The 26,580-nt window shown below is 55.0% G+C and overlaps 1 protein-coding gene across 2 annotated transcripts in view; it reads left to right on the plus strand.

Moving 5' to 3' along the window:
* Window positions 1-3,899: 3,899 nt before the first annotated feature.
* Kif21b (kinesin family member 21B) overlaps window positions 3,900-26,580 on the plus strand; it is a 46,549-nt gene continuing 23,868 nt past the window's right edge. For both annotated transcript variants that reach the window (XM_042701160.1, XM_042701162.1), the window contains exons 1-13: window positions 3,900-4,089; window positions 17,236-17,458; window positions 17,741-17,923; window positions 20,183-20,332; window positions 20,434-20,568; window positions 20,920-21,087; window positions 21,398-21,513; window positions 21,943-22,138; window positions 22,838-23,027; window positions 24,830-24,893; window positions 24,996-25,214; window positions 25,544-25,625; window positions 26,018-26,135. In XM_042701160.1, the coding sequence (XP_042557094.1) occupies window positions 4,049-4,089; window positions 17,236-17,458; window positions 17,741-17,923; window positions 20,183-20,332; window positions 20,434-20,568; window positions 20,920-21,087; window positions 21,398-21,513; window positions 21,943-22,138; window positions 22,838-23,027; window positions 24,830-24,893; window positions 24,996-25,214; window positions 25,544-25,625; window positions 26,018-26,135 (1,885 nt within the window). In that variant the 5' untranslated portion in view covers window positions 3,900-4,048. The remainder of the gene's footprint in view (window positions 4,090-17,235; window positions 17,459-17,740; window positions 17,924-20,182; window positions 20,333-20,433; window positions 20,569-20,919; window positions 21,088-21,397; window positions 21,514-21,942; window positions 22,139-22,837; window positions 23,028-24,829; window positions 24,894-24,995; window positions 25,215-25,543; window positions 25,626-26,017; window positions 26,136-26,580) is intronic.

Raw genomic sequence — 26,580 nt, forward strand, 5'->3', positions numbered from 1 at the left:
CCGTTCTCTCTCCTTCCTTGCTATTTATAACAAACTCCGGTTTCCTCTGTGGCTGAGTCGGTCTTCTGTAACAAAGGAAGTAAGGCTGAGCCTGTGCATGAACTCAGATCCCCTGAGTTGGCAGTCTGGTAGACCCTCTCTGGGGTTCTGAGTTCCTGCTGGTAGGCAGAACTGGGCTCAGGGCAGACGTTGGAGACTGTGGCTCAGCATCTACCACAGGATGGGCCATGATGTGTTTCCCCTGGACCCACGCACAGCTGCCAGGGTAGGGCTGGGGGTTAGGACCTGAGTTCTGGAGCTCTATCTTCTTCCATCACCACTTTAGACGGATGCTCATATAGATTTTGCAAATTGTCTATGCCCAGTGCTAACCCTGAAGGAGATAAAGAGGAGGAGGAGGAGGGCTCCTGTGGAGACATTCCTAGGGCCTACAGGCATCTCTTACACGTTCTGATTGGTTCCCAAAGGGTTGCTGTAGAGAACTGGGATATTTCTGAGAGCAATCTGGACCAGATGGCTGCCCCAAGTTGCTGCTGGAGAATTTTAGTAGCGTGGGAGCTTCCTGGCTGCGGGGGGGGGGGGGGGGGGGCACACTTCCCCAAGGTTCCCATATGCCCAGACACCCACAGTTCCTATCAAAAGAAATGATGGAGGCCCCAAGATGCAGGTGGGGGGGGGAGGCAGGGAAGGGGCTTGACTCAAGACTAGAGCTAAAGCTCTACAGGAGCTCAGGACCAACGTGTGTTATAGGAACTCAGGACCAACGTGTGTGTGTGTGTGTGTGTGTGTGTGTGTGTGTGTGTGTGTGTGTTGCATCTGCGAAGAGTGTTGAGGACTGCAATCTATACAATAGAGTGGCTGATCCTGAGAACTTAACAGTTTGGAAAGGAGGGAATTAAAAGGTAGCTGAGGGCTGGGAAGGTGGCTCAGTGGTAGAGCGCTTGCCTTGCATGCATGAGGCCCTGGGTTCGATTCCTCAGCACCACATAAGCAGAAAAGAAAAAAGCCAGAAGTGGCGCTGTGGCTCAAGCGGTAGAACGCTAGCCCTGAGCTGAAGAGCTGAGGGATAGTGCCCAGGCCCAGAGTTCAGGCCCACAAATGGACCCAAAAAATTTTTAAATAAATAAATAAAAAACAAAAATAAAAGGTAGCTGAGAGGGGACAGAGGGTGTGGCACCAAACCAGAGAGGAAGCGAAGGCTCGTGAAAGCTGGACAGGCATGAACACAGCAGAGATTGTCCAGGCTTCCTCTAACCTATGTAACCCAAATCTCCCCAAGCTGCAGTTTAAGCTTCTTTCCAACACCTTGGATCACCTCATGGCCTCTGCCCAGTTAGCTCCTCCCTTCTGGGCAGCAGAGCCCAGGGATAGGGCAAACACCGGGCTGCCCTGCCGTTCCCTGGAACCCAAGAGGATGCTGCTGAAGTGCCTGGGGTAGCCAACATCCTGATCTCCTGACTTCTAGGAAGCCTGAGTTCGCAGCCCATGTGCCTCCTGACCTGTGCTGACTAGACACCCTGTGGCCTAGAAGGATGGGGGTGGGGGGCAGGCAGTGGCTTTGGCGGCATTTCCCAGCAGTAGAACTGTGAGTCAGAAGGGTCACTTACTGTCAGAAGTCAGAATGGACCTCCTGCAGGCAGGAAACTAAAACTGGGTCCCAAAGAAGTCCAGAGGTGTGGGTGGGCAGAAGAACAGCTTTGCAAAATGCAGCTTTATTATCAGAAAGGACTAAGCCTGGCGGTGACCATGGCTGTAGGAAAAGCCTTGGCTGGGCTAGCTCCTTTGTCACAGGCTCATGGTTTTTTTGTTTTGTCAGTCAAGAGGCCTGAACTCTGGGCCTGAGCGCTGTCCCTCAGCTCTTCAGCTCAAGGTGAGCGCTCTACCTTTTGAGCCACCACTTCCAGCTTTTTCTGCTTATGTGGTGCTGAGAAATTGAACCCAGGGAATGATGCATATAAGGCAAGCACTCTACCACTGAGCCACCTTCCCAGCGCTGTCACAGGTTCTTGTTTGAGGTGACATGGAGAGACTAAAACACACACACACACACACACACACACACACACACACACACGTTCAAATCTTGAGTCTGTTGCTTATATGCTGGGTGAGACTCAGTTTCCCCACCTGCAAAACTGAAAACAAACAATAGAGTTTAGTTTCCAAGATTATGAGAGATAATGTTTCCAATTAACTAAAATGTTGGTAGTGGAGCTGTGGCTCAAGTGGGAGAGCATCAGCCTTGAGCAAAAAGGCTAAGGACAGTGCCCAGGCCTCGAGTTCAAGTTCTAGATGTAGTGTGCCCACACACACACAAAGATGCAGGACCACCTGCCCCAACACCACTCTGCAGGTACTATGGGGTAGGGTATGCTGATTCACCCTTGAAAATCTCCCAGACAGAGATCTCCTGGATCCAGCAGTCATGGGTGGTAGGGGAGGTGTGGGGAGGAGAGGGAGGAAGATGGTACCAACAGATGCACCCATAGATACTCCCCCCTCCCCATACACACACACCCTTGCCAAAATCTCTGACAAGGTTTCATCATCTGGGGGTGATGCAAGAGGCTTGGAGTCCGACTCTCTTTCCTCCCCTCCCCCCAGAGATTTCACCCACATCTGGAAGTACAGCTGGGTCCTCCTCTTGGGTCCTTTCCAGGAGAGGGACTGGGTGAAGAGAGGGAAGGGAGGGCAGCTGGTGGGGGGGGGCTGTGAATGGCCTCAATGTTGGGAGTTGTGGGGGGGAGGGCGAGTGGGGCTCAGAGGGAGGGGAGGCGGACTGGAAAGGGAATTGTGATTTCACATTCATGGTCTCCTCCTCCATCACTGCCTTGTATTGAAGTGGCCAGGGCTCCCCCTCGTCCTTCCATCCATCCCTGAAGGCAGCAGCTGGCCCCCTCCTTCCCTGCCCACCCACTTCCCAGCCCGGCCTCTCTGCCCAGGTGCCCGGAGGAGTTGAGAGTCCCCTTTGTTCCTTCCTCTTCCCGAGGCAGCGCTGGCCTCCCACACTGACCCTCTGTCCCCCCCCCCGCCCCCCGCTGCCACAACGAGCAGAGTGTGAACCAAGCCCCGCGGGTCACAAAGGTTAATGGGCTGGGGTCTAACGGTGGAGGGGCCGGTCTGGGCCAGGGGCCTGGCCAGGGATCAACCAAAAGATGGATTCTGAAAATGCTGCAAGGCGGAGGAATTTTACTTGCGGCATGAGCAAGAATCCCCTTCGAGAAAGACTGGCGAATGTACGGGAACACATGCAGAACCAAGGGAAGCTGTCCGGGCCTTTTCCAACCAGGAAGCTCTCCTGGCGGCGGGGGAGCGTCCGAAGCGTCGCTGCGGGTGCCCTGCCCGCGAGGCCAGGGTGCTTACCGGGCTCCGCCACGCACGCGCGGTGTGACCTTGAAGGCCCGTCTGTTTCCCCGTTGATGAAAAGGCGGCTGCGGTCCCGCCACTTCGAGGGTCGAGGAGGCTGCGGGGTCCGCTTCTCCGCTGGAGACCTGCGTGTGCCACTCCCCTCCTCCCATCCCGGCCCCGTCCCGCCTCCGCCCGTCCATCCGGCCCGCCCCCCAGCTCTCCCCGGGACGTGAGCCAAGAGGTCCCTTTAAAGGCGCAAGTCCCGCCCCCCAGGGGCCCGTCCGGCTCTTCTATTGGCGGCCCCGAGAGGGGGCGTGGCCGGCGCGGGCTCGGCGGGGCTCGGGGGCGGAGCCTGGGCCGGGTCGGCCCCCGCCCCCTTTGTTCGCGCGGCGGCGGGAGGCGGCGGCGGCGGCGGCGGCGGCGGCGCGGGCGGGAGGTGTGTGCGCGCGTGTGCCGCGCGGTGGGAGCGGCGGGGCGCGCAGCCGGCTGTCAGCGAGCTCTGCGCCGCCGCCGCCCGCCCCGAGGGGCCGGCCGCGGGTGAGCCCCTCTGCTGGTCGCCGCTGAAGCATGTCACCTCCAGCCTCCGCGGGAGCCTTCGCCAGCCGTGTCCGCGCCCCCGCCTCCCGCGGCCGCTGCCCCGGACACTGGCCCCCGGACCCCCGGCCCTGATCCCCGCCCGGACCCGAGCGCCGGGGGAGCCATGGCTGGCCAGGGGGACTGCTGCGTCAAGGTGGCCGTCAGGTGAGGGCCGGCGGCGGGGCCGGGGGCGCGCGCGGGCGCGGAGGGCGCTCGGGCTTTGTCCTGCGGGGTGGGCTGGGCGCGGGGGGCCGCGGGCGCCGCTCGAACCCGAGCCCGCGGGCCCGCAGGCGGGGCGGCCCGGGCCCGGCTGGAGGCCGGCGCGCGCTCGCCCGGCCGACTGCTGGAAGGTGGCTTTGTTTGGGTGGTAATTTCGGGTCCCTGGGGGAGCCCTTAATGATCCGAAAATCGAATAAACAAGGAAATCCGGTATTTCACACCCAAGCCCTGGCCCCGGCCGAAGCGTCTGCGCGTTTCCTCTTCGCCTCCCCACGAGGCTGCTGTCTCATCACGGGGTGCTGGAGGGGAACCCCCCCCCCCATCTATCCCAGTCAGTCAGTTCTGGGCGTTTGCTCTCAGCCAGCCGAGGCTGCACACCGTCCCGAGAGCGGGTTCTGGGGACAGAGATCTGCAGGTCCCACGGAAGGGCTGGAATGGTGCCCTGGCCTTCCCTGGAAAGCCTTGGCTTCTGGAAAGGTCCAGCCGGCCCTCCTGGGGGCCGGAGGAGGGAGGAAGCCCTGTGTCTCGGAGGACCCTGCTTCTGAGATGGAGGGAGGGTGTGACAGTGATGTCCTGTCACTCAGGTGGCACTGAGCAAGTGGAGGAGGGCTGCGGTCACCTTTTCTGGGGTCCCTATGGCTCTTGAAGGGTTCCCCGGACAGGCTTTCACTGCAGGGAGAGGACCAGCCAGGGTGGGTTCTGTGGGGAGGAGCACACCGAGGTGCAGAGGCAGGAAACACTGCAAAGTTAAACCATCTGTGTTCTTTGTGCTGGGTGGAGCGGCTTCACACCACACCAGCCCTTCTGTTTTTGTTTGGGGGTTTTCCTCTTTGAGAGGGGGCTATTGGGAGAGTATCAGCCTGGAACTGGCCACCGAGGTACGGGGGGAGGGACAAGACAGAAGAGCCTCTATTTGTCTCAGCCTTGTATGAAGGGGGAAGGAGAATGTTCCAGTGCTAGGTGGGTCTCTGAGACAGGTCTCCAGATCGCCTCGGTCACGGTGACCTAGATTCCAGCGGTCCTTGGAAGTTGCTTCTATACGGGGTCAAAGATGGCAATGGACAAGCTTCTCCATTTCTGGCCCCGGGGGCAGCTGTCCCCAGCTACATGGCCAAAAGAGACAGGCCACTGCAGCTTAGGACAACTCTGGGATTGAGGGAGGGAGATTGAGGGATTCCCCACTCCCACCCCACCCCTCAGGCAGCACTTAGCATCACTTGAGCTCAGTTTTCCTGGCACAGAACAGCCTGAGACAAAGAGGAGCCAGCCAGGCAGGCAGGTGCCTGATGGGGTGGGGCCTGGCTGCTATTGGGGCTGACACTGCACCAGGACCTCTTGGAGGTCAAGGGAGGGGGGGAGGGAAGAGAGAGAGTGAGAGACAGAGAGAGGTACATGGGTGAGAAATGTAAATATGGCATCTACTGCCGATGAGGAGAAGCCAGCCAGTACCATAAAAGGTAAATGGAGCGATAACCCCCACCGGGAATAAACCAAGGCTAGGAAAGAAGAGACCCAGTGCCCCTTCTGTGGGGGCTTTCCTTTAGACTCCATCTTGGAGGAGAGAGACAAACAAAGGACCTCTGCCACCTCTGCTCAGGGTCCCCAGACAAGATTGGGCGTGATAAAATGTGGAGATACCAGTTGGGGAGCCCCAGGGGATGGACACCTACCTGTGTAGAGAGCGAGGAAATCGGGTGTTACCTGTCTATTCCTACCCCCAGAAGATCCCTGGGCCCCCTTCTACAGGATGGTGCCTGCCTTCTCCTCCGGGTTTTGGCCGGGGCGGGGGGGGGGGGGGGGAGTGATCTTTCCAGTCTCGAGATGCTGATGGCTGGAGGCTGGGGGGAATTGAGCATCTGAAGGTGAGAGCCTCGCCCACTCCACCCCTGAGCTCTGCTCTCCAGCGCTGCTGTGTGATAGTCCAGCCTGGCACACACCAGAGCTCCATGCGCAGCCGGCCGTGGAAGGCAGACAATGCCTGGACAGAACCCAGTTTCTAATCAGAGAGCTGCGGCTGGGAGGGGAGCAGATGTGACATGCTCCTTGCTTTGGTATCTCCTTCCCTCCCCCACCCGCAAAAATCACGGGTCCTGTTGAAAAGTCTAGGTTGGGGTTGCAGTTGAATGGCACATTGAACAGCCCCAGCACTCACTACCTCAAGGCAATTGCTTTTCAGCCATCCTGGAAATTCTTTACCTGAAATACTTTCTGAGTTCCCTTGAGGGTACCTTGGGGTGGGCCTTGGAGTCCAGCTTTTTGGACAGGCAGGCAGAGAGTCTAGCATACCTGTTAGGGAGAGAGGGAGGCTCAGGCTCTTAGGAGAGAAATGCCAGGGCCTGGGCTCTTGGCCTCTAATCTAGGATAAGGATCAAAGCTGGCTAACTACAAAGTGCTCTTGGGAAGGCCTGGACTCTGAGAACCCACAGGAGGACCTGGGATTTTGAGATTAGGAGACAGAAACTAGGTATGGGCCCCCCCCAGGTTCGCTAGGTAGTGTGGTCCGATTGTTCCTGAACTCAGGCTTGTTAGCTTTGCACTGGAGTGCCAGGCCAGCCTTTGCTGTCCTATGTCCCTTTATCCTTTAATCCTCGTGTATTATACGATATGGACAGTGCACTTCCTGGCTTTTACCTGGGGTGGGGGGATAGGATGGGCAGCAAAGCTGCTGGGGAGAGGCTAAGCTGTGACCCGCCCCCAGCTGCAGAAATACAGGCCTCCTGACAAATCAGGGGAGAGAGGGTGGCTGTTAAGAAACACAAGTTGGCAAAGCTGAAATTGGGGAAGAAAGCCAAGTCATGTGGTGAGTTTATTTAAGACCCTTCTAAGCCCCCAGCTCTGAGCCCCCCCTCCACACAAGGGGAGCCTTTAGTGTTGCCTAACCCCCTCCCCCCTTATCTCTGCCTGGCTCCTCAAAGCTTCCTTCCGGTAGTCTCTTGTGAGGAGGAGGTGCCTTGGCCTGTCCACATCCATCAGCTTAAACTACAGGGTGGGGAAGCACGGGCCAGGGACCCCGGAGACAGTGATAGGCAGGCCCAGGCCTCCTCCCACTGGGGTTCCTTAGTTCTGAGCTACTCTGAAATCTTGGTCAATGACTGTCAATTTTGAATTGGCGGGGAAGATGGGGGGGCGGTGGAGATATTGTAGACATAGGCGTGTGGTAGTGTTTTCAGGAGCCCAAAGCCACACAGTGCTATGTAATACCAGTTGTGTCTCATGCTATCCAGATTTACAGATCTGGGAAACTGAGGCCCAATCCAGGACTTTGTGCAGACTGTGGTGGGAACCTGGGTACCTTGGTGGCCTCCTGCTGTAGAAGCTGGGCTTATGTCACCACAAGGAAGTGTAGTGTAGTAACCACAAGCCCCGGAAACCGCCTCCCTCCTCTACCCAGCAGCGGCCTAGCTTGATTGGACCTCAGCTTTTGAAAACTTCAAGTGGAGAGTGGGTGGGGCTGGGCTAGGGAAATAACAAAGGTGACACCTGCCTGCCACCCTTACTCTAGATGCTCTGGGAGCAAAGGGCAGGGCTGGAGCCAAGGTAATTCATCTAGACGGGTCATGGGGTTCCCTCCCTATATGTCCTTCTGGACCTCAATTCTCCACACTGGAGAATGGGAATACCTGGTTGATTTGTACAGAGCAGTAGAAATGGAGAAAGTCGAGAGCATATGAATAATTCCTGGAGGGAATAACAGGCAGATGGGACTCCTAAGGAATGAATAAAATGTGTGAACAAAATAAGCCCTCAATTCAGTGTACCTCAGAGCCACCCCTGTCATTTAAGATGTCGTGAACTGTAAAATGGTCTCCTCTCTGCCCCGCTTTGTTTATTTAGAGCAGGACAACATGGTATGGAGGGAAGGATATTGATCTAGGAAGTGGCCGAAACCCATGGACTGATTTCATTCTTCCTCTGTGCCAGGCATTGTGCCCATACTATCCCCCAGGCCCACCCATAACTGATGAGACTTCTAGTGTGCAGATGAGCAAACGCGAAGGGTAGCTGGGGGTGGGAGGATCTGAACTCAGGCCCTCTCCTCTCAAGTACATGCTCAACTCACTTGCCTTGCCATCCAGCAGCTAGCGTCTCACTGCTGCCCACCCGGTTCTTCTGAGGCTGTCCTACCGCACACTGTAACGTGAAAGGGAACGTGGCAGGGGCATGGGGCGTGACATAGATGTGGTACAGATGTGTGGCAAGGAGGGAGGCTGCTAGACTTTGTCTTATGGGGTCACTTGGCAAAGGGTTGGTTGATGGTCACCAGTGGTCCTCTTGTGTTTGGAAAGCCTCTTTCTTCCCCTCATCCTCCCTTTCTTAGATCCCTGCATCTATCCCGTTGGCGGCTCTCTAGGAAATTGACTTTTGGGGCACCCATGACTCCTCCTGCTGCCGGTTTCCTTCCAAAGGTCAAAACCTCAGGTGTCTTGGGCTGCCCAGCCCTTCATTTTGCCCTCTGGACAGCAACACATAGAGAGCTTTCAAGAGAAAAGCAGCCTCTTCCTGCCCCTCCCCCTTAGAACAGCTGGAGGGGGCACCATGGAGGGGCAAGGGCGGAGCTTTGGGAGGGGCGGAGTTTGGGAAGGGGCGGGGCTTAGTGCAATGAGCTGTGAAGCAGAGTGCAGGTGGCAGCCTTTTGGCCCGTGTCCTATTCTCTACAAGGCTCCCTCTTTTTGTTGTTTTCGTTTTTTTTTTTTTTTTTTTTTGCCAGTCCTAGGGCTTGAACTCAGGATTTGGGCACTGTCCCTGAATTTCATTTGCTCAAGGCTAACGCTCTACCACTTGAGCCACAGCACGACTTCTGGCTTTTTCTGTGTATGTGGTGCTGAGGAATCAAATCCCGGGCTTTGAGCCTACGAGGCAAGCACTCTACCACTAACTAGGCTGCCTTCCCAGCCCCAAGGCTCCCTCTTTGATCACTACAGTTCTGGGTGTAGAAACGATAGTCTCGCTGCCTCTGCCTTCCAGGGTGATGCCTGCCTGCCTGCCCTTGCTGTAGGCTAGACTGGCCCTACCTGAGCATGTGTGCTGTAAGCCCAGGCTTACCGTGGGGGCTGGGCACAGACCCCGTGTGTGGGGGGGAACTCAGCCCTCCACAGCCCCCTCAGCCAGCCAGCTGCTCTGCATTCCTCAGCCCCAAGCATCCCCAGGGCCCACTCTCCATGAACTGTTCCCCAGCAGATGCAAATGCTGTCACAGCTCTCCAGTGGACTCTGGGATAGGCCTGACTTTGTCTTGTCTCCCGCCTCCCTGAAGGTCATGGGAAACCCCTGCCAGATGCCCCGAGATGGGGGTGGGACAGCTGAGTGGCACTTCTTCCCAGGGCCTGGGAGGCAGACCCAGAACAGGCCGCTCAGGAAACTCCCAGGCTGACCGAGGTGAGCTGAGGGGCCTCCAGCTCAGAACAGGCCTGGCCCCTTCCCCCTGGTTTCTGGTAGCTAGATGAGGGGGTAAGGACCTTAGTCTTACAGCCTTCTCTCTGGGGTCCCTCTGCTGCCCTGGGGACCATGAGCATGCCCCTATTCCCGTGTCCTCTCATAGCGGGCATCTTGTCCTGTTCGCCCACCAGTCCCTGAGCATGACTCAGAACTCACTGAGCACTAAGTACTCTGGCATGAAGTAAGAGGAAGGTCAAAGACATCCATCCCCTTAGGACAATGTGAGGTCAAGGCCCTGAACCCTGTATTTTGGGTCAGTGCTTCAAGGTCCCCTGGAAATTTCATGGGTTGCCCATGCCCCAACTCCACATGGTCAGGGGCAAAAAGAACATGATCAAGGGCAAAAGTCAGGCAGAGAAGGTTGGCAGACCCCTTTCACCAAGCCTGCCAGGGCCTTGTAAACCCCTGTCCTTGAACCCCATTACAAAGCTGCTTGTGTAGGGGTTCAGAGCCAGCCCAGGCAGGGGGCAAGTCTAGGATACCTGGGGAAAGAGTGTGTGTGTGTGTGTGTGTGTGTGTGTGTGTGTGTGTGTGTGTGTGTGTGTGTGCAGCAAGACCTTCCTGCTGTCTCTGGAGAGCTTTGCTAGCTTTGCCTCCCCCCCCCCCCCCGCCCAACTTTCCTACTGCAGCTTAAAGGGTCAGCACCCCTAAACTGGCTCTTGTCACCCTGATGGAGAGAAGACCGGGTTCTCTGCTCAGTCAGCTAAAATCCCCCTGGGTGTCTGGGAGCCAGACTCCCCTGGGAGAGCAGAAGTTTTGCTTCCAGCCGCCTCCCCCTGGGTTGGCAGGCTGCCAGAGGGAGGAGGAGAAGAGGGTGCTCGCTGACATGGGGGGGGGGAAGGCGGGAAGGGGTGTAGACATCTTCCCTCTCCTGCAGAGAAACGCTGCTCCATCCTTTGCCATGCCCCAGCTCCAGCCTTCTTTAGCTACAACATAGGGAGAATAATTTCCCAGCAGGCTGCCGGTGGCACCACTGGCAGCTGTTGGTGGTATCAGCCTAGGACATTCTCTGAAGGGATCACTTTCCTCCCGCCCTGCTGCAGAATTGCTTGGTAAATGTGGCAGGATTGGACACGGGCAGGACTGGTTTGGATTTCATTTCCACCGTTACAAATTGGGTGACTTCGGGCTTGTTAAATTTCACCTTTTGAGCCTGAGAAACGGGGTCCATCAGCGCCTTACCTGTGTTTGTGGGAGTAAGTGAGCTTGTCGTCCAGGTACGCACTAGATATTGGGTTTTGTCCTTTTCAGATGAGGACTGGGGTTAGGGAATGTACAGAAGAAGACAAGCCAGTTTTTCCACAGGAATGACTGCTGAGGGAGAAGATTCCACAGACCTACTCCTTCTCACTCACCTCAGGCTCTCCCTTCCTGCTAGCTTAGCTAATTCCCTCCTACTGTAGCTTAAGTTCTCTGTGTCAGTCACTGGTGAGGAAGAGCTGGCAGGTCACAACAGCAAAGCCATCCTATGTGCTAGGGAAGCTAGAGATCATGGGGTTCATCTCGAGGTCTCTTTCCTGTCCCCTGCACACACACACAAACACACAGCCATGGACACAAACTCACCTTGGAGGATACAGCAGCTTGGCTCTCACTCTGCCCTGCTACCTGCGGTTGGAGCCTAGCATGTGAATTTGAGGCTGGGTACAAGGAGGGGAGAGCTGAAGGCATCTTTGCTCCCCCTGTCCCCCTAGACACACCCAGAGACTGAATGATGAGCTTCCTGACTTTGCACTATCCCACTAGTCTTGGAAGATTCCAGTAAGACATTAGTGGTCTATTAGAGCAAAGAGCAGGTAGGCTTTTAGCCCCTGGAACTTTTTTCAGAAGAGTCTCATCATATTAGTTGGAGGGGTAGATCTAGTTCAAGTTTCCAGTCTCTGGTATGAAAGCCTTTGAGATAGGGCCTAGGGACAGGGTATCTCAGTCTAGAGGTCCTCCAAGTGTATATCACACCCCAGAGAGCAGGTGCATGATTGCTCGGTCTCCCAGGCTCTCCTCTGGGGAGGCTGATGGCCACTAAATGTGGTCTTTATAGATCATACTCCTGTGTTAGCTATCTGAGAGCTGAATTACTTAATTTGCTAGGCCCCCAGGCTGCTCACACCTGCAAGCCTAGCTATTTAGGAGGCTGAGAACTGAGGATCAAGGTTTGAACCCAGCCTGGGCAGACAAATTCTATCAAAAAGCTGGAAGTGGAGGGTAGTTCAAGCGGTAGAGTGCCAACCTTGAACAACAAAACTACAGGACAGCACCCAGGCCCTGAGTTCAAGCTCCAGTACCAACACACACACACACACACACACACACACTCACACTCATCCATGCTACTCAACTGCTCTCTGAGCCCTCATGTGTAAGTTAGAGACAAAACTGCTCACCTTAGAACAAAGTGATCCAATATGGTGATCTACATGGGTCTAGCAAGAGGCAGTCTCGCTCCTTGGGCAGCAGTGTGGTGGTTATTAAAAGAACGTTTATGGGGGGGGTGAGAAAAAAAAAGAGAATGTTTACTTATCAGGGGTGTAATGGCTTCCAGCAAAAGAAAGGTATCAGGGATTAGATCATGCACCATCTTTATAAGAAGCTTTCTTTGTAAGAACTCTAGGATTCAGAAATAGTTCCTGATTCCAGTTCTGCCCCTGCAGTGAAAGATAAGACCCAGCCTAGGGCTGCTATCTTAGAGGTCCGGAAGTAAGGTTTGGGAAGGGCAGGTTAGTCAGGAACCTGAGGGAGGAACGTAGCCATCTGCTTGGGTGGGACTGCCTTCACTTAGGTGAGCCAACGCTTTCTTAGGAGTCCAAGGTCACTGGGTGGAGCTCCCAGGATGGAGGCGTGGCCTACTCTGAGTGATGTTGCTAAGGATGGGGGTAGGGGTGAGGCTGGATTTGTGAGGTTGGATGTCAGTCTCCAACCACATGTCCGGATGTGCCCGTTGTTACCCTCTGTAGAGGGAGCTTCCTCTCCTTGGCCCTCCCTCTGCATCCCCTGGGCCTGCCTCTCCCCCTGTTTCCTCTGTCCTCCCTTCCACCTTGGCCTCCTAGCTCCCCGAAGAGCTGAGCAACTGCTGAGCTCAGCTCTTCCCCACAGCCCTGGGCTCTGGCTGGCTGCCTTTGTCTCCTGTCAGCGGGCACCAAGCTGGTGGGGGTGGCTGAGGAGAAAGGGGCTCCTCAGCCGCCCGCCTGCCGTTCTCCAAGGTGGGGGATGGCTGCCCACATCACCCCAGCCCTTGCCCAATTATGAGCAGAGGAAGCGCGGCAACCTCGGGCTGGTGCCAGATCCTGCCTCTAAAAAGCAGTGAGCCCTTTCAGCCCGCTGCTCAACCTGCAGGTTGCCAAGTGGCAAATAGGCAGGCTCTGTTCTGGGAGATTTGGGGGGGGGGGAGTGCTTTCTGAGCCTGGGCTGTGATGGCCACTGGCCTTCCCTTTCTGTAGGATCAAGAAGGGATGCAGGAAGGCTGGAAGTGGATGAGCCTACTTTAGATTCAGAAAGGATCTATGGAGCCTTGTGACAGCTGGCCTGTGAGCCTTAGTTTACCAGTTTGGTTGTTTTAAATATTGCATTAAGTTTTGTTTTATTTTTGCCTGTTCTGGGGCTTGAATTCGGGGCTTGGGCTCTATCCCTGAGCCTCTCTGATCTCAAGACTAGCTAGCACTCTATGAATTGAGCACTTCGAGCTTTTTCTGAGTAGTTTATTGGAGATGAGTCTCACAGACTATTCCTGCCCGGGCTGGCTTTGAATCATGATCCTCAGATATCAGCCTCCCGAGTAGTTAAGATTACAGGCCTGAGCCACTGGCACCTGACTGCATTAAATTTGTTTTTGTTTTTTAGACAGTCCTGGGGCTTGAACTCAGGGCCCGGGTACTGTCCCTGAGCTGCTTTTGCTCAAGGCTAGCACTCTACCACTTGAGCCACAGCACTACTTCCAGCCTTTTCTGCTTATGTGGTACTGAGGAATTGAACCTGGGGCTTCATGCATATTAGGCAAGCACTCTACCACTGAGCCACCTTCCCAGCCCGGCTGCATTAAGTTTTAATTGATCTTGATCACTGATTTTTTTTTCTCCCCTTCTTACATTCTGTGCTTGACAATGGTTCGCCTACTGCACCCTTATCTGGCTCCTAGGGTCTAAGGGGTAATAGGAAGACCCCAGAGGCTGACCCTTGACCCGTTTCTCAAGCTTCAGGGAGGAATGAGCTATGAATGGTTCCCATCCTAGCCACCCTACTGTGAGGAAAAACTTCTTCCTCTGGTGGGACCAGCTAGGCCTGTGCTGAGAAAGTTCTTAGAAAATTACATTTGAGGAGAGATCTAGATAACCCAGCTGGAGACCACAGCTCAGGCTGTGAGAGGGCCGAGGCTAGACATGGAGCCTGTGCGGGTCTTCAAGTGCTCCTTCTGTCCCCCGTGGACCATGGATTTGCACTTCTCCACAAGGCAGGTTATGGCAGGGAGAGAGCCCAGGAGGACTGGTCAGTGTCTTCTGCCACTAGGTTGTATATCCTGGGAGGCAGGGCAGCCCAGTGTCCAGGTTGGCACTGTGTGAATGGACACGTGGTGCTCCTTCCAGAGGCCCCAGCTCTGCCCGTGGTGCTGGGGGTGGAGCGGGGGCAGGGTTTCCTTCCCCATTTAGGGACTGACAGCTCTCTGGGCAGGAGGCAGCCAGAGAAGTAGACGAGCACTCAGGGCTGGCTCCCCACTCCGCTGTCTTTACTGTGTGAATGATGTAACCTGCCTCAAGCCTCCACTTTCCTTTTTGAGAAATAGGGGTTGAAATCCCTAGCTCAGGGCGTCGGGTGAGGATGGTCATCTGTGTGGGTGGCCCGGCCCCGTACCAGCGCAGGGAAGGCATCCGTGAACTCTGCCTCTTTGCTTTGCATCCACAGTCACTCAGCCTTCCTGGGACTGGCGCCTTCTCTCTCCGACGTCAGTGGCTTTGGGAATTATAACTTGTCCAGGGCCCATGTCCTCTTGCCTCCCAGCTGGTACTTTCTTTTCTTCTGCTCACCCACCCACACCCCAGGAAAGCATCCTGGTGCTTTGGATGCACCAACATGAGGCTGTGACCCTAGACAACCCCACATGTCAACCAAGGGTCTCTGGGTAAATGCCCCTCAGAGCCCACAGCCCACAGGAACCCACTTTTCTACCCTTCCAGATTGCCCCTCTGCCCGCTCTCGCTTGGCGGCAGGCCCCTCAGGTGGTCTGGGCTCAAAGGAGCCCCCGCCCCTTCTCCCCCTGCCACCCACCCTGCTCATTGAAGGGCTCTGGTAGCAGGGCTGACTCCCCCCTCCCGCACTCTCCCCAGGGATGCTGATTTGATTTCTCCCAATCGCCAGTGTTGCCATCTGCCTGCAGTAATTAAATGGTATTTGAACTGGATCCAGAAATCCCATCACAGACAGCCACATGCTGGGGAGGGTGTCCTCAGAAGCTATGCGTGCCTGTGTAGATCAAGGGTCCCCGGAGGCTGCCTGGGCAAGACCCTCTTTTACCTGTTTATATCTGATTGCCCTGGGAGGAAGTGACTTGCTCTTCGGCCCCACAGGCTCAGGCCAGAGCTCCAGATTCCTGTCCCATATACAGTGCCAACCCCACTCTCTGTAGCCACTACCTGTGCTGCCCCCCCCCCCCAGCTTTCCCAGACCAGGCCCTCTGAGTCCTGATCCTTGGAGGTAGTTGTCTGAAGAACTGTCTACCCGGCAGTGTCTGCCTGAGCTCGCACTGGCTCCTCACAGTCTGTGCTTCTGGGTGACCCCACCGCAGTTTCCTCATCTGTCAATGAAGTACTCAGAGTAACCTCATGGGGTTGTTGTGAGGTCAGGAGTTACAGAGTCAGCATGTAGGCCCTCTCCCTTCTGTCCAGTGAGAACCTAGAGTGCGTCAGCTGCCATGATCAAGGCTGAGGCTGAAGTCTAGGCAAGAGGCTACTGGCACTGAGGTTTGATGTGGAGGTTGGGGTGTCAAGTTCTTGGTCTGGATATGCAGAGGGGGCAACTGAGAATCAGCTCTAGTGATTGGGGAGAGTGATGGAGGGGTGAATCTGATCAACATACATTGTATACCATATAGGGACATGTCAGATTAAAACCCCTTCATACAACTAATTGATGCTAATAAAAATCTTGGAGGGATGATGCCGTTCCCAGTCACAAACCAGTTCTGGGGGAGCCTAGGAAGCTGGCTTCTCATGTCAGCATGGCCCAGAACACCTAACAAAAGCTTCTAACTAGCCTCCTTGGGTTTCTTTGCTTTCGGAGAGAGCCATTTACCCATGAGGACCTGTTCATGCCTCTGAGGAAATATTTCTATAGAAAGCCAGACAGATCCATGTGTGTGGAACTGGACTAGTTTACTCCCCTCTAGGGATTTCCACCTCTCCAAGGCAAATGCAGGCTAACTGGCTCAGGTGAACACCTACCTAACCAGCCTGCAGCTCTAAGTGAGCCTGGGCCTGGGGCAACTCAGGACAGGGACCCGATGGTGACTTGGAGGCCCTGGGCTCAGTGGCCAGGCGCCTCTGGGCCCTGGGTGGTTGCTGGCTGAGCCTCTCTTCTTCCTTTCTTCCTCGGTAAATGTTGGCTTAGTGAGAGGAGTCTGACAAGCGGCTCATTGTGAGTACCGGGCTGACAGGGCTGGCTTGTGTGAGCCCATGGGCATTAGAGCCCCACCCCCACCTCTCGCTTTAAAAGTGCTTGGGGGTGCTTTCTGCGAATCTCTGCACACGCATGCTCACTGGCTCCTGTTTGGTTGCCATGGGGACCTTGTCATGGTGATGCTGCTTCGAAGAGGGAGGAAGGGGTGGCTGGATGGAGATAATCCTGCCCATAGTGGGCTCTTGCACTCCAGCTTGATACCACTTTCTCTTCTCGGTATGGGAGAGCCTGCCAGGGTCTGGGATGTGGGCCCACCCTGTGGGCCAAATGGGCGTGGTGTTCATTCTAGATGTGTCCACTAGACCTGGGCCACCAAGGCTGTCTTGATCTGCCCCCTGGACTCCTGGGAGGAACCAAACCTTGTGTGTGAGACTGACGCCGGTCTCTGGCATGAGGGAGGGAGGTGGATGTGATGGAGGAACCTTGCGTCCACACGAGCCTTGGTAAAGGTTCTGACCTCTAAAACTTGGCTCTGTCTCAGGGGAATGTGATCGAGAACCATAGAGAGCTGCCAAGCCTGTCCCTTTCTTCCCCAATTCCAGCCCTGAACTTTGTCTCCCTAGAGCAAGGGAGCTTTCTTCTTTCTCTACTCAGAGTGACACTAATTCCCAGAATCCTGGTCCAGCCAGGAGTGTACACTTTCATGTCTCACAGACTTGGTTTGGCTCTGTCACTTTCCATTGTACAAGCGTGGGCAAAACATTTAAATGTTCTTAGCCTGTTTTAAAATTAAGCTAGTAAGAGCCACCTCTTAGATTTATATATAGTGAAGAATACATGAACTGCTTTGTAAAGAATAACACAAATGCACTATACACTGAGTGCTCAGTAAATGTTAGCAGCTGCTGATTTGGGTGTTGGTGTTGTGACTGTTGTGTTTCTAAAACTGCCCTCGGGGGGGTGGCAGGAATGGAAGCGCAGCGGGTAATGTGTGCAAGAGTCTGAACCCCAATCCCTCCGGCTGGGGCTGATCCGGGTCTCTTCCCATCCTGGGCAGGATTCGGCCCCAGCTGTCAAAAGAGAAGATTGAAGGCTGTCATATTTGTACCTCTGTCACCCCGGGGGAGCCCCAGGTCCTACTGGGGAAGGACAAAGCCTTCACCTATGATTTTGTCTTCGACCTGGACACCTGGCAGGAACAGATCTATTCGACCTGTGTGAGCAAGCTCATCGAGGGCTGCTTCGAGGGCTACAATGCTACAGTACTGGCCTATGGGCAGGTGAGCCCACCCTACCCCACCAATGCCCTCCATGTTGGTTTGGTTCCCCTTCTCCTTTCTGATGGGGGAGACAGACAAAGCAGTAGACATAGCTACACCATTTGGTCTGTTATCTGGGGATGGGGCTGGCTGGTAGAGTGAGCGCTGTCATTACAACCTTCCTTGGGGGTGGCTTTGGGACTAGCTGGGCAGGGAAGACGGCTAGAGGAAGATGGGTAAGGGGACTCAGTTCAAGGCTTGCTGGGTAGCACCATCATCCCTGTTGCATCTTGGCCAATGCAGACAGGGGCCGGGAAGACGTACACCATGGGCACTGGCTTCGACACGGCAATGGCGGAGGAGGAGCAGGGCATCATCCCCAGAGCCATCGCACATCTCTTCCGAGGCATCAAGGAGCGCAAGCAGCGAGCACAGGAGCAGGGCGTGACTGGGCCTGAGTTCAAAGTCAGCGCTCAGTTCCTGGAGGTACCGTGGCCTCACTGAGGGTGCAGGGGGGAAATGGTTTGGAGAAATAAGACCACGAAAGCTGGGCTCTCTTCCTGTACAGCAGAATGAGCCCAGGTTGTCACGAGGGTATCTGCAGCTAATAAGCTCCCTGTTTGCAGAAGTATCCAAGCAAGGGCCGGAGGACCACGTGTTAGGTTCCCTCAAGTAGTGTACCTGACATCAGATGAGGCTGGAGTCATGACCTATGACCATCTTGGGTCCTGACTGGCTGATTCTAGCTCCGACTCTTTTAGTTATGTGACCTTAAGCTTGTCCTTTTACCTCTCTGAGTCTTGCCTGCAAAATGGGGCTGACACCGAGTGGCACTCTGGCTCTCTCTCTTCTTTCTGACTCTCACTGGGCTGCTCTAATCCTCCAAGCCCCCTGACTATCCTTTATGGGTTTCGGTGATTCGAAACCTAGCCCTCTGAGTCTTCTTGAATCCTAGGGTGCCAGCCTAGAGTTGTATCAGCCTGGGACTTAAGGGCGGGAGGAGGGGGATCTCTGAACTCTTCGATATCTGGGCTTTTCTGAGTTCTGAGTTCAGGAAGCACAAGGTAGGAACTCTCCCTGTGAAGGGTCTCTGGGAAGCTGCTAGGAGAGCAAGCTGGCCTCAGTAAGAGCCTGACCTTGCTTCTTCCCTGGAACATTTGGTTAGGCAGCTCCGATTTTCAATTTCTAATGCCCCTAACCCCAGGAGCCCATCCCTGAGCTCTTACCACAAAAGCCTGGTGTTCTGACTGCACCCTAGTTGGCCCTCAGAGGAAGGGATGTGGCCACAGCCCTGTCCACATCTTCTCGTGCCTGCTCCCTCCCCCTGCCCCATACCCATTGTCCCAGCTATTCCCACATGGGCACATCAGCATGCAGCAGTCTCAGTAAGGGACCTATATTTTGGGTCCTTCTGGACTTTGGCTTCCAATCAACTGTATGTGTATGCAGGTGTGTGTATGTGTGTGTGCACGTGCGTGTGTGTGCATCTGTGTGTCTGTGTATACATGTATGTCCTACTGTTTATCACTATGAGCTTTTTCTCTTATATCTCTTTGTTTTCCTACCTTCTTGGCCTGTTGCTACCATGGCCTCAAGAACAACCTAGCTAGAAAATCCAGGCCACAGGGTGAGTGAGCCATAAGGGGTTAAAGTCCAGGGACGGAGACTGAAAAGGTTCCCTATCTCTGTACAGCCACATAAGGGCCATAAAACCATTGGGTAGGGCTAACATCATGATAGGACCGACACATGCGCTCGACGTGTGGCTTACGTCAGCTGCCTGCAGCCCATCTGCCTCTGTTGATCATTTTGTATGACCTGAGAATGATATAAGTATCCAAATGGTCCTTGGCAGAGAAAGATTCCCCACCCCTCCAATGATGCAGTACGTCTGTCCCAACACACCAGACAGACAGACACTGGCATTCTGTCTCTCCCATCTCTTCCTTCTGTTTCCTCTTCCCTTTCCTGTGGTTTATTTCTGTCCCTTTAAGGCTATGAAAGCCTGGAATGTTGAGGGCTGGTCCTCCCCCCACCTCACCCCCCAGGACTCTCTTGGCTCCCTGCCTCATCCCTTTCCTCAGACTGCAGCCCCAGCACCTTGCCTGCAGGACGGTCCTTTCAGCCCTGCCTGTGATTCCAGCCGCAGGCATCTCCTTGGCTGAGATCTGTCAGAGATGCAACTTCTCCTGGCCAGTCACCTGCCACCATGTCTCCCTAGGAGGCTGGGCCATGGTGTCCGTTTTCCATGTTCCTCATCTCTCCTGAGCACAGGGCCACCTCCCCTCACCCCCACCCCCAGAGATTGCCATCACCTCCATCCCAAGGGATGGAGCCTGGCTGCCCTCTCTGCTGAGCTCTCCTTCTGCCCTTTTGTGTGTGGAGTCACCTCCCCATCCCCTCTTTTCCAGTCTAGTAATCCGTGACCTCTGCTGAATCCTTGTCCTCCCTTCCTCAACTGCATCCAGGACCCCTGTCCCTCTGTTCCCTTTAGAACCTTAGTCCTCCCCCAAGACCCAGAGCTGCTGGGTCTGGGTTCAGCTTGGGCAGCCTCAGCTTGCTTCTGCCCAGGCCCAGCTGTCCTTCTTCCCCTATCCTGGAGGGCAATTCAGAATCCCAAGGGGACCGGGGTTAGGCAAGTTAACCTCCAGAGCCTCCGTTTCTACTTCTGCAAGTGGAGAAAGCCTCTGGGGCCCTGCTCTGTGCCATGGAACCCACCAGATCATTGTTTCTTCCTCTGCACAGCTGTACAATGAGGAGATACTAGACCTGTTTGACAGCACCCGTGACCCTGACGCCCGCCACCGCAGGTCCAACATCAAGATACACGAGGATGCCAACGGCGGCATCTATACCACGGGCGTCACGTCTCGCCTCATCAACTCCCAGGAGGAGGTGAGCATCTGTCTGGTGGATGTTCAGGGCAGGACAGACAGGGGGACCTCCCGAGAGGCTAGAACCTGGTCCCGAGTCCTCACTTGTGCGTCTGTTCCCAGCTGATCCAGTGCCTGAAGCAGGGGGCCCTGTCACGCACCACGGCCAGCACCCAGATGAATGTGCAGAGCTCCCGCTCCCACGCCATCTTCACCATCCACCTGTGCCAGATGCGCGTGTGTTCCCAGCCTGACGTGGTGAGAAGCCCTTGGTTCTGGGGATCCCACGTGTATCCCAGGGAGGGCAAAGGAGGAGCCACCGACCAAGCTCGCTGACTAGAGCTGGAGCTTGCCACAGCCATTTGATTTTTCTTTGGATTTTGTTTCCTTGAGCCTCAGTTACCCCATCTGTACAATGGGTAACACTACTTCTAGCACCCAGCCTATACAAGTGCTATACCAGGCAGGGGCTCTACCCATGCCAGAGGTGAGGTACCCTGTGACCTCTGACTCTCCTAGATGGCTGTGCTGTGGGCCACAGGGTTGTAGGCCCAGGAGCTGCGGGGTGGGGCAGGGACTGGGCAAGTCAGATGCTGGCTTCTGCTGTAGGTGAACGAGGCAATAACAGGGCTTCCTGGTGGCCAAGCTCCCACCAACGAGTATGAGACGCTCACCGCTAAGTTTCACTTTGTGGACCTGGCTGGCTCAGAGCGGCTGAAGCGGACGGGAGCCACCGGCGAGCGCGCCAAGGAGGGCATCTCCATCAACTGTGGCCTGGTAGGTACATGGGGGCGGGGGGGGGGGGGTCGCCAGCCCCAGCAGCCAGCCCTGCTCAGGCTCCTATAGGCTCTGTGGTCCCCATGGCTGCCTAGTAGCCAGGACACCTGGAGTCGTTACTGTTGGGTCTTTATTTCTTCACCCTCAGGCCTCGCTCTGCCCCAACTTCCTGATTTCACCAGTTTACCTGTAAATCACCTGGAGCCCGGGGGCTGCTAGGGCCAGAAAAGCAGGTCCAGATGATTGGGGCTGGTGAGTCACACAGGCCTACCTTCGGATGGGACTCACGGGCAGGGTCTGTCTCCCACAGCTGGCCTTGGGTAACGTCATCAGCGCCTTGGGAGACCAGAGCAAGAAGGTGGTACACGTGCCCTACAGGGACTCCAAGCTCACCCGGCTCCTCCAGGACTCTCTGGGGGGCAACAGGTATCTGACCCCTAACATCCAGGCATGCAGTGGGGAGACAAGAAGGTTCCTGGAGAAGATGGATGTGAGGCAGGGACCTTGAGAGTCTCTGAGACCTTTGACTGGTTATGTTCAGACTCAGTTTCCTTATCTACACAGTTAGGAGAAAGAGTTTGACAGGAAGTCATCCAGCCTAAAAAGGAATAGATGGGAAATGCTAGGGAAAACACAGGGGCCTGTGGCATAGCCTGGTTACCAGGCAGAGGACTCTGGGGTTCGGGATCACCGCTTTCTCCCCTTGTTGGCTGGAAACTCTTAGCCAGGTGGTCCAGGTCTTTTGGGTGTTTAGGCAGAGTGGTATGGAGGGGGAGCAGGAGGAGCTCTCCTCGCAGACAGTTGCTCTGAGACCTGGCTGTGTCCCTTATCCTTGGCCTGCCTGATGCACCCCAGCCAGACCATCATGATTGCCTGTGTGAGCCCCTCGGACCGGGACTTCATGGAGACCCTCAACACTCTGAAGTACGCCAATCGGGCTCGCAACATCAAGAACAAGGTGGTGGTGAACCAGGACAAGACCAGCCAGCAGATCAGCGCGCTGCGGGCCGAGATTGCACGGCTGCAGATGGAGCTGATGGAGTACAAGGCGGTGAGCATGCTCCCAGGGTCTCCTGCGTACAGACTGCCTCCCCACCTGCATCCCCACCCTAAAGTCTCCGAGTTCCTCAGCATACCTCTCACCTCCCCAATGCCTGTCCATCCACTCCTCAGGTCTTCTGTGCCAGGTGTGGGGCCCAGTACTAGGTGATTCAGCACTGCTGAGTCCTTAGAACACTAAGTCCAAGAAGAAGAGCACACTGGCTCTGGTTATACCCAGGGCAGACCCTGTCCAGGAGCTCTTACATCCACTCAGCATGCTGCCCTGGAACAGCTGAGACCACAGGTCAACACTGGGCCCAAAGGACCCAGCCAGTGTGCTGCAACGGGACAGAGGAGAGTTGGCTCTGCTCAGGGAGGGGCTCATGGAAGAGGCCTCTTATATGGACTTTGAAGCACAAACAAGGTTACTGGCCAGAAGGAGGTGGGCAAGCACTCTAGGTAGAGAAGAAGCTATGTAAAAAGGAAGCAAATGAGAAAAGCGTGTACTGTAGGGGAAGAGTTTAATGCCACCACACTGGAGATCATGTAAGATTTTTGAGCCCTGGGAATCTGGAACTGTGGTTTAGGAAAACTGGGGTGGGGAAACACGAGACATGCCTTGGGAAAGGCCAAAGACAGAGGAAAGAGCCTCGTCTCCTGCCCGTCCTGTGAGATTTGGTGCCTGACAGCTTCTCCCGCCCCTTCCCAGGGCAAGCGGGTGATTGGGGAAGATGGTGCTGAGGGCTACAGTGACCTGTTCCGGGAGAATGCCATGCTGCAAAAGGAGAACGGGGCACTGCGGCTGCGGGTGAAGGCCATGCAGGAGGCCATCGATGCCATCAACAACCGCGTCACCCACCTCATGAGCCAGGAGGCCAACCTGCTTCTGGCCAAGGCTGGTAAGCTATGTGGGGTCGGGCAGCAGACCAACCCAGAGCATCAGTCTATAGGATCCCTTACCCCTGTAGGGGGCAGCTGAAGGCAGCTGGTCAGTGCATAGAGCCGCTTACCTACACATGTTTTCCAATGATTAGAAAACAAATCTAGTCTGATACAAATGACATGTGCACACACACATCCCCCTTGTTAAATGATGCAGAATATAATGTAAAAGATAAAGCTGAAAATTCCCTCAGCATCTCCTACCCATACCCTGTGTTTTTAGCACACTTGTATCAAGTGTATATATATGTTCCCGTACATACAAGAGTGTGAATATATGCTGTCTACATAGGTGACCATAGGTACTATTTTATATCTTCCATTTTTCCTTTTCTTTTTTCTTTTCTTTTCTTTTCTTTTTTTTTTTTTTTGGTCAGTCATGCGGATTGAATTCTGGGCCTGAACACTGTCCCTAAGCTCCTCAGCTGAAGTCTAGCACTCTACCACTTGAACCATTGCGCCACTTCCAGTTTTCTGACTGGTTTATTGGAGATAAGAGTCTCGCAGACTTTCCTGCCCAGGCTGGCTTTGAACCTCAATCCTCAGATCTGAGCCTCCTGAGTAGCTAGGATTACAGGCGTGAGCCACCAGTGCCCAGCTTCCTTTTCTTTTCTTTCTTTTTTTATGGTACTGAGGCTTGAACTTAGAGTCTGTGCTCACCAGCCCCCTTTTGTGTTGGTTACTATTATTGTTTTTGTTTTTTGTACTGGTGCTGAAGCTTGAACTTCGGGGCTCATACACATGCTGAGCCATACCTCCAGTTCCAGCCTTTTTGCTGGTGAATTGGAGAAACGAGTCTCTAAGGTTTGTCTACCTGGGCTGGCTTCAGACGTCAATCCTCAGATTTCAGCCTACTGAGCAGCTCAGATTATAGGCTTGATCCACTAGCACCAAGCAGTGTTATTTTCTTTCTTCCTTTCTTCCTTTCTTTTTTTCTTTCTTTCTTTCTTTCTTCCTTTCTTTCTTTCTTTCTTTCCTTCTTTCTTTCTTTTTTTTGGGGGGGAGGGTTCATGGGGCCTGAACTCTAGGCCTGGGCACTATCTCTCAGCTTTTCAGCTCAAGGATAGTGCTCTACCACTTGAGCCACAGCACCACTTGCAGATTTTTCCGCTTATGTAGTGCTGAGGAATTGAACCCAAGGCCTCATGCTTGCAAGGCAAGCACTCTACCACTGGGCCACCTTCCCATCCCCAAGCAGTGTTATTTTCATGGTAGGTCCTCTCTTTATGCCCCAGCTAGTCTGGACTGTAATCCTCTTAAGTTGTAACTTTTCTCTGCCACTGGGATGACAGACTCATGTCATCATTATCACGGTTGAAATGGAGTTATAAATTTTTCTATGCTCTTCCTGTCCATGAACTTCAATCTCCCATCTCCACCTTCCAAGTAACTAGGATTACAAGCTTGAGTACACTCCCCTAGCATCATTGTTCATTTAGCATTATGTTTGATAAATGTCCATATTAAAACCCACTTAATTTTTTAACTAGTGCATTATGGTCCATATGTGCTGATGAATAATTTATTCTAACAGCCTTCTATTGATGGACGTTGAGATTGTTTTCAATTTCATGCTGTTACCAGCAATGCATGGCACATCTGTGCTCATGTGCAAGCATTTCCTTCATGGAGATTCCTTTGTGGTAAAGGCCTTGTGGGACCCTGCCTGGGGCAGACACAAGGCCAGCAGCCTTAGAACTCTGGGCTCCAGTCATCACTGTTTTGACCTCCTTTATTGCACCTTCCTCCCTGCTTCCAGGTGATGGCAATGAGGCCATCGGTGCCCTGATCCAGAACTACATCCGGGAGATCGAGGAGCTTCGGTGAGTGAGTGCTAGTGGGTGTGGACAGGCTAGCGGCCTTGGTCAGGCAGGCTCAGGGCAGTGCTAGCTCACCGTCTCTGTCCATCGATGTGGTTCCTGCAGGACAAAGCTCCTGGAGAGTGAGGCCATGAACGAATCCCTCCGCCGCAGCCTGTCTCGGGCCTCAGCACGGAGCCCCTATTCGCTGAGTGCATCTCCAGCCGGTCCAGCGTTTGCAGCCAGTCCAGCCAGCTCCATGGAAGATGCTTCTGAGGTGATCCGCAGGGCCAAGCAGGACCTGGAGCGGCTAAAGAAGAAGGAGGTCAGACAGCGGAGGAAGAGGTGAGTGCGTGCTGGGGTACTCACACGGGGACCCCCACTCACCCTCCAGAGACTGCTGCCCTCCTCTGTTCAGGAGAGAGCACCCCCATCCAACTCCATCCCATCTACAAGGGCTTCCCCAGTTTTGCTACCTGGGGCAGGCCACCCCTTGCTGGGCTTCTTTGCTGTGCTTTTCCCCTCAAGCTTGAGTTCAGGTTGGGGGTGCTGGTTCTCCAAGTGCAGGAATGTCCCCTATCCATCCCCCCTCCCTCTGCCCCCTGCCTGGGGGGGGGTGTCCTCAAGGCAGCATTAGTCACCCTGATCCAGTTTCCTCTTCCTTCCACGGGCAGCCCAGACAAGGAAGCCTTCAAAAAGAGGGCAAAACTTCAACAGGAAAATAGTGAGGAGACGGATGAGAATGAGGCTGAGGAGGTGAGCACTCCCCTCCCCCCTCAGCCCTTCTTCACCATTACCCCTGTCTTTGCTGGGCTTGGGGAGTGGCTCTGTCAACATCTTTGTATGATGGGAGGGGGGAGAGCTGGGGACCTGCTTCCAGTTGACCCTTGAGCTTCCTGATAACTCTGGCAGGTTGCCATGGTGATCGCCATCCCTTGCTTTCCCCTGGTCCCAAATGGATGACGCTAGACAGAGGCTCCTTCCGAAGGCCACACTCAGCCCACTAGGGGTGGGGTACTTTCCCTGGCGGAGACAAGGCTGGCTCCCACCCATGCTCATCCCTCCCTGCGCCAGGCATTGTGTCTGGCCTGGCCTCTGCACACCCCTCTTTTGAGACTGGTACGGCCCTAATGGTGTTTGATACCTAGGAAGAGGAAGAGCGAGACGAGAGTGGCTGTGAGGAGGAGGAGGGCCGTGAGGATGAGGATGAGGACTCGGGCAGCGAAGAGAGCCTGGTGGACTCAGACTCGGACCCAGAAGAGAAGGGTGCGTGGGCCAGGGCGGGGGAGGGGAGATGAGATGCCTGCAGCCAGGGCCCGCGCAGCCCTGCTGGTCAGCGCTGGGTGCACAGGAAGTTCAGAGGCTGTCCGTGCTCAGGGCCCCCAGCCCCCAGATGACAAGCCAGCTCCTGTGTGCCCACTCGCTTTGCTTAGCTTGATTTGCAAGCTTGAGGTGTCCAAGCCTCTGCTATCCTGCACTTAGGTTCAGAGTCTTCCCTGAATCAGCACTGAATGAGCTCAGGGAGGTCCCATCCCTCCCCAGTGTGGTCTGTGCAGATCAGGGCTTGGAACAAGGCTCCTCTGGTGCCAAGGCCCGCTCATCTGCATAGGGTCTGATGCCTGGCCCCTTGGCTTTGGCCACAGTCCTGCAAGGTGCCGTCTCCTCCTCCACCCAAGCAGGGTCTCCTGTCATCTGTGATGATGAGCAGATA

This window comes from Dipodomys spectabilis, unplaced genomic scaffold, assembly GCF_019054845.1.
Source record: "Dipodomys spectabilis isolate Male_0828 unplaced genomic scaffold, ASM1905484v1 ptg000288l, whole genome shotgun sequence".
Classification (NCBI taxonomy): domain Eukaryota; kingdom Metazoa; phylum Chordata; class Mammalia; order Rodentia; family Heteromyidae; genus Dipodomys; species Dipodomys spectabilis.